The sequence below is a fragment of the Myotis brandtii genome, unplaced genomic scaffold (assembly GCF_000412655.1).
Source record: "Myotis brandtii unplaced genomic scaffold, ASM41265v1 scaffold3117, whole genome shotgun sequence".
Lineage (NCBI taxonomy): Eukaryota > Metazoa > Chordata > Mammalia > Chiroptera > Vespertilionidae > Myotis > Myotis brandtii.
This window is the reverse complement of record NW_005361942.1, coordinates 77160-85075: the sequence shown is the minus strand read 5'-3', so window position 1 is coordinate 85075 and position 7916 is coordinate 77160. Positions and strand designations below refer to the sequence as shown.

At 36.9% G+C, this 7916-nt stretch overlaps 1 protein-coding gene across 1 annotated transcript in view; it reads left to right on the top strand.

The window, feature by feature from the left end:
* Positions 1-943: 943 nt before the first annotated feature.
* ZDHHC15 (zinc finger, DHHC-type containing 15) overlaps positions 944-7916 on the top strand; it is a gene marked incomplete at its 5' end in the record, with an annotated part of 83477 nt that continues 76504 nt past the window's right edge. The window contains 2 exons of the mRNA XM_005869981.2: positions 944-1091; positions 6456-6525. Coding sequence (XP_005870043.2) covers positions 944-1091; positions 6456-6525 — 218 coding nt within the window. The remainder of the gene's footprint in view (positions 1092-6455; positions 6526-7916) is intronic.

Sequence of the window (7916 nt, the reverse complement as noted above, 5' to 3'; positions counted from 1 at the left end):
AATATGTATCAAAGGCCTTATAATTTTGTATATTTTGTGGCCTGGCATACCACTTTTTGAAATTTATTGTAAAGAATTCATAATAAATAATTAATTTTCTCCAGCCAGAGAAAACCATATTTTTTTGAAGCTTAGTAACATTTATTTTTTTTGGTGTTAAATAGTTATTATTGCCTCTGTTTTACTGTTGGATAACTTTAGAATGACAGAGTCTGATTTTCCAAAGTAATTTTTTAAACTATCAAGTTGCAGATATGAGACTTAAACCCAGAAAATATGAACACAGGTCCTTCTCTTTTTTCACATTTACCTACACTTTGGCCCAGACAGAAGAAAGCTTTAAGGTCTGTGTTACTTTGGCAAATTGTTGGAATATCTTTTGCAAGATAAGCAAGGTATGGTGCAGACATGGCAAGAAACTTCATACCAGAGTACAAATTATTGAAATAGTGAGAATATCCAAATTTCTGCTTATTTTCAAAATTAGAATATCCAGATAATGTCGCAAGCAGTCTCATCCAGATCCTACAAAAGTGTCACCTATGAAAAATACTCAAAACTTAATAATAAGCATAGTTATTCATAGTTATTAGGGTCCTGTCAGTAAGACATCACACATCAGAATGCAATATCATATTGTAGTATACAGGGTACAAGTCTTGGAGTACAGTGAACTGGGTTTGGGCTTAGTTTTGCTACTTACTGGTTGAGTGAGTGTAACAATGCTCAAGTTACCTAATATAAGTTTTATTTTACTTATAAAACAAAACTACCTATCATGCAGAGTTATAAAGATTGAGATAAAAGCCAGATAGCTAGTTGAGATAATTCTCCAGAGAAAGTTATATGCCAAATAGGTAAGTGAGCTTCAGGATAGGTAACAAATCTCTTCTTCTAAATGATTATTGTTGTTTTTAATTTTTTTGTGAACCTTGGGAAATAAATACTTGCTTCTCACTTCTGCTTCCAGTTTCATTTATCCTATACAGACAAGGAGCGCTATGAAAATGAAGAGAGACCTGATGTCCAAAAGCAGATCCTCGTTGATATTGCCAAGAAGCTACCAGTTTACACAAGGACTGGAAGTGGAGGTCAGTTCATCCAAAGTCAACCAGAGAGGCAGATCAGCAAGTGTCTCAGAAAGTCTAAGTCATATATATCCTTAGGCTAGCCCCTTTTTTTCTCTTCTCTTCTGAAAAACAATATGGAGTCTTTCTCAGCATTTTATTATAAAAAATTTCAAAATTTTATCCAAGATGGAAGAATTATACAATAAACATTTGTATGCCCACCACTACAGCCCACTACTAACATTGAACTATATTGATTTATCACACATCTGTTCACAAACTCATTCCTCTACCCATCATTCATAAAGCTTAATTATTTTTGGTGCATTTAAATGTAAGTAGCAGATATCAGTACATATTTAAATTAAATATTTTATAATTCTTTTGGGGATGAAATATACATATATAAACAAGCACAAATCATAAATGTACCATTCAGCATTTCCACAAATGTACACACTCGTGTAACCAAAATCTCTATAAATATTACCATACTCCAGAATGTTCTTTCATGCTCCTTCTCACTAAATACAGCCACTATTATGATATTTTTTCCTCCATATATTAGTTTTATCTGCTCTAGAATTTTATATAAATAAATATATACTGTATTTACTATTTTGTCTGCCTTATTATATTCAGCATAATGCCTTTGGGACTTACATTGCTGTGTATTTTATTGCCAAGTAATATTTCATTGTGTGAATATTTCATAGTTTATTTATCCATTTACACATTAATGCACATTTGGGTTGTTTCTGCTGCTTAGATATTGTGAGTTAATCTGCTGAGAACTTTCTTGTACAAGTATTTGTGGAGAGATGTGCCTTCATTTTTCTTGGGTAAACATCTACTGTGGAGTTTTACTGTTAGTTTTTATATGCATGACTAGAATTATACTAGCTGAACTAATTGTTTGCTTTTTAAAATTTGAAAAATAAGGCTCTTTTGACAAAAAGATTCTGTTTCAAAACTTTAGGAAGTGTACTTTAGTTATTTATGTTCATTTATCATTTACTTAATAAATATTTATTAAGATCCTATATGACAATGGGGGAAATTTTAATATGGTCTGAGTATTAGATTATATTAAGGACTTGCTGTTAATTTTGTTAGAGCATTAATGTCATATGGTGATTATAATTTTTAAGCAAAGTCTTAAGGCATACTAATATCTTCTGAAAAGAAGACAGACACAAAATTATACAGTTTCAGATAGTAGAAAACAGAATTATGTGATAAAGCAGTGATTACAAAGAAGAGGCATATTGGATGTACTGGGTTCAGGTTTATATTTTGTCTGATCTGTGTGTCTGTTAAAACTTTGCATTTGTTACTAGTTTTTAACAATTAGAATATTACCAAGTGAAAATCCAGATTTCTAGCTTCTCTTGAAAAATCAAACAATCTGCATTTCTGCATGCAGAAATTAGCTGAAGCTGAGTAGTAAATCTCTTTAAATAGGGCATGGATTATCAGGTTCTCCCACAGTCTCCAACTAGCTGCTTCACTCACTATTCCCTATTTCCTGGACCCTTGAAGCTTTTTTTGCAGTCCCTGTGATAGAGAGTAATATCAGGCTTCTCTAAATAAATGTCATTTGATCTGAGACTTGAAGATAAAAAGCAAATGCAAATACAAAACACCCTGGAACAGGAGCAAACTTGCATTAATAGGAGAAAAGACAGATAATCAGTGTAACTGGAGTATTGTAGTAGGAGAGTGGCACAAGTTAAGAATGAAGAGGTAGCCTAAGGCCAGATGATGCAGGCCATGGTAAGGAGTTCGGATTTTTTTCTAAGGGTGTTGAAAATCCATTGAAGGCTTTAAGTATAAAGTGATATGATCTGATTTTCATTTTAACTGATCAACTGGCTCTTTTGTAGAAAATATACTGTGGGTGGAGGAGGGACAATAATGAAAGAATGAGTAAATAGGCAGCAGTTATTGTAATCATTCATGTGAAAGATGATGGTGGCTTACACTGGGCAGTGACATTAACCATATCTTTAAAAAATCAGGCTAGAGAAAGAGATAAAAGGCATACAAATTGGGAATGAAGAAATAAAAATGCCACTTTGACAGATGACATGATTCTTTATATATAAAACCCTAAAGACTCCACCAAAAAATTAGAAACAATAAACAAATATAGTAAAGTAGCAGGATACAAAACTCAATGTACAAAAATCCCCTGCATTCCTATATACTAGCAATGACATTTCAGTAAAAGATATGAAAAAGAATTCCTTTTGCAATTGCAAAATAAATAAATAAAATACAAAGGAAGTGAAGGACTTATCTACTGAAAAATACAAAGCATTATTAAAAGAGATGGAAAAAGACAAAATGAAATGGAAAGACGTTCTGTGTTCATGGATTAGAAAAATCAACATAACTAACTGTCCATATTACCCAAAGCAATATACAGATTTTATACAATCCCATTAAAATCTCAATGACATTTTAAGAATAAATAGAACAAAAAATCATCAGATTTATATGGAACTACAAAAGGAACTAAAGAGACAAAGCAATCCTCAGAAAAAAGAAAAAAGCTGAAAGTATCACACTACCTGCCATAAAATTATACTACAGAATAAACATAATATTAAAAAACATGGTATTGGCAGTAAAACAGATACACAGACCAAAGGAACAGAATTGAGATCCCAGAAATAAAACCACAGGTATATGGACAAATAAATTTTTGACAAATGAATCAAAAACCTACAATGAAGAAAGGAAAGCCCCTTCAATAAATGGTACTGGGAAAATTGAAAAGTCACATGCAAAAGAATAAAACTAGAGTAGAGTTTGTGCCATGTACAAAAATTCATTCAAAATGGATCAAAAACCTAAGTATAAGATCAGAAACAATACATTACATAGAAGAAAATGTACATATTAAACTTATGAGCCTTGGTCTTAGAAAATAGTTTATGAATTTGTCCCCAAAGGCAAGGGGAATAAAAGCAAAAATAAATGAATGAGACTATATCAAACTAAAAGCTTCTGCACAGCAAAGGAAATTGCCAATGAAACAAAAAAGCAACAACCAAATGGGAGAAGATATTTACAAACAACAGCTCTGACAAGGCTTTAATATCCAAAGTATATAAAGGACTCATACAACTCAACACCAAACATACAATCCTATTAAAAAATGAATAAATTTAAAGGAGTTAAAAGACTTGTACTTGGAAAACTAAAGGACATTCAAAAAAGAAATAGAGGAAGATACAAACAAATACTGTATATCATGTTCATAGATTGAAAGAATTAACATCATTAAAATGTCTATACTACCCAAAGAAATCTGATTCAAAGCAATCCTTATTAAAATACCAATGGCATACTTCACAGAGTTAGAACAAATACTCCAAAAATGTATATGGAACCATAAAAGACCCCAGATAGCTGCAGCAATCTTGAGAAAAAAGAATGAGTAGAGGGGATCACAATACTAAATATCAAACTACACTACAAAGCCATTACAACAAAAATAGCCTGGTATGGGGCATACGAACAGGCATATAGACCAATGGATCAGAACACAGACCCCAGAAATTGACCCACACCATTGTGGTCAATTAATATTTGACAAAGGAGGCAAGAACATACAATGGAGTAAAGACAAATGGTGTTGGGAAAACTGGAAAGACACATGAAACGAGGCCACCAACTTGTCCCATACACAAGAATAAACTCAAGGTAGGTAAAAGACTTAAATATATGGCATGAAACGATAAAAATCTTAGAAGAAAACATAAGCAGTAAAATCTCATACATCTCACGTGACAATATATTTATGGATACATCTCCTAGGGCAAAGGAAACTAAGGAGAAAATAAACAAATGGGACTACATGAAAATAAAAAGCTTCTGCACAGCAAAAGAAACCACCATCAAATTGAAAAGGGAACCCACTGAGTGGGAGAACGTATTTGCCAATGATACATCTGATAAGGAATTTATATCCCAAATATATAAATTACTCATACAACTCAACAAAAAGAAGACAAGCAATCCAATTTAAAAAATGGGCAGAAGACCTGAATAGACATTTCTCCAAAGTGGACATACTAATGGCCAAGAGACACATGAAAAAATGATCAAAGTCACTGATCATCAGAGAGATGCAAATTAAAATGACAATGAGATATCACCTCACACCTGTCAAAATGGCTATCATCAGAAAAATCAACAGACAACAAGTGCTTGCCAGGATGTGGAGAAAAGGGAGCACAAGTTCACTGCTGGTGGAAATGCAGATTGGTGCAGCCACTATGGAAAGCAGTATGGAGTTTCCTTTAAAAGTTAAAAATGGAATTTCCATTTGACCCAGTGATCCCACTTCTGGGAATATATCCTAAAAACCCCAAAACACCTATCAGAAAGAATATATGCCCTCCTATGTTCATGGCAGCATTATTTTCAATAGCTAAGAATTGGAAACAGCCCGAGTTCCAATCAGTAGATGAATGGATAAAAAAGCTGTGGGACATTTACACGATGGAATACTATGCAGCTGTGAAAAATAGGGATCTCTTACCCTTTGGGACAGCATGGCTGGATCTGGAGAATATTATGCTATGTGAAATAAGTCAATCTGAGAAAGAGAAATATCACATGATCTCACCTATTTGTGGAATCTAATGAACAAAAGGAATTTACCAACAAAATAAGACCTGAAGCAGGGAGGCATGGAACAGACTGACATACCTCGATGTGGGGTGGGGAGAGTTAAAGTAAACAGAGGCTAAATAATTTTCCCAAGATCACTCAAGCAGTTGACAGTATAGTTTGTTTTGTAACACAACATCTTATGATTAGGTATTGTGTCTAATCCTATGATATGAAAACTTTCCCCCTTACCTTCATTCCCAAAAAGGTACTTTCAAGATTGATTCAATAGGGTACACTTTCTCTCTCTCTTAAGTATGCTTGAGCCCTTCCCCACCCCCTACTTTCTCCAGGGCTCGCTCTCTCTCTTTCTCTCTCTCTCTCTCTTTCTCACCATTCCCCCTTTTCTTCCCTGTGCATACCTTTGTGCACACTCTCTCTCCTAAGCTCCAAAGGACCTTCTTTTGCCTCTGTATCTTGTTTCCTGAGCCCGTGCAGACCAGCTGGCTCACCTTTCTTACTTCTGTGACTTTCTAAATGAACTTTTGTTTGTATTTGAAAAAAAAAGATTGATACAATAGGAAAAAAACATACATACCACAATTCTCTTATGCAATTTGCCTTTTGCTTGATAACTTGAAATGAGTTTGACTACCTGTAATCAATGTATATATATAGCAAGCCATTCAGATAAGCTAGGAAGATAGATGGTATCACATTGAGCTCTAATCAGTGCTAACCATCTTATTTTTCCTATAGCTGTAAGATTCTGTGACCAGTGCCATTTGATCAAGCCAGATCGCTGCCACCACTGCTCTGTCTGTGCTATGTAAGTGACAGCTATATTTTCCCTGGACTAAGCTTTGCAATTGATGGTTGCTAAGACAACAATGTGACTGATCTTAACATGTAACCATTCCTAGATAAGAGCATTTCCTTTCAATTATAATGAGCACATGCCAAACACACTCATAGTGATGATAATTCAAACTATTCTAAAGATAGGAAAGAAAAATAAAGTCTCATTTAAAAAATAAACATTTTAGCCCTACCTAGTTTGGCTCAGTGAATAGAGCATTGGCTTGCAGACAGAAGGGTCCCAGGTTCTATTCTGGTAAAGGGCACATACCTCAGTTGCAGGCTCAACTTGGGAGGCAACCAATTGATGTGTCTCTCTCACATTGATGTTTCTCTTTCTCTGTCTCTCCACCTCCCGTCACTCTCTCTAAAAATCAATGGGAAAATATCATCAGGTGAGGATTAAAAAATAATAATAAATAAACATTTTATTTTAGAACAGTTTTAGATGAATAGAATTATTCTATATAATAAAAGGCTAATATGAAAATTGACCAAACGGCAGAACGACCAGTAACTATGATGTGCACTGACCACTAGGGGCCAGACCGTCAATGCAGGAGCTGCCCCATGGTGGTCAGAAGCAGGGCAGCGCTTAGGACCCCTTGGGGCCTGGCAGGTGGACATCCCCTGAAGGGTCCCAGACTGTGAGAGGGCGCAGGCCAGGCTGAAGGGACCCCCCCCCCCTTCCCATTGCACAAATGTCATACACCAGACCTCTAGTTGTAAAGATAATTCTCATAAGTCTCACACAGTTTCCCTATTATTAACAGCTTATATTAATACTAGAGGGGTCCGGTGCACAAAAATTTGTGCACTCAGGGAGGGGGAGGGAAGGGGGGTCCCCCAGCCCAGCCTGTGCCCTCTCGCAGTCTGGGACCCCTCAGGAGATAACGACCTGCTGGCTTAGGCCTGCTCCCGGGTGGCAGAGGGCACGCCCAATCCCTAGGTGCAGCCCCTGGTCAGGCTCAGAGCAGAGCCGATTGGGAGGTTGCGATGCCACCCTCAGTCACGCTCAGGGTAGGGCCAATTGGGGGGTTGAGCACCGCCCCCTGTCACACTCAAGGCAGGGTCGATGGGGAGGTTGCGGTGCCACCCCCTGTCACGCACAGAGCAGGGCCCATCAGGGGGTTGGGGAGCCCCCCCCTATCATGCACAGAGCAGGGCCGATCAGGGGGTTGAGGAGCTCCCCCCTGTCACTCACAGAGTAGGGCCAATAGGGGAGCTGGGGCACCGTCCCCTGTCACACACAGAGCAGGGCGGATCAGGAGGTTGGGGCGCTGCACCCTGTCACACTCAGGGCAGGGCCAATGGGGAGGTTATGGCTCTCCCCCGTCACACACAGAGCAAGGCCCGTGGAGG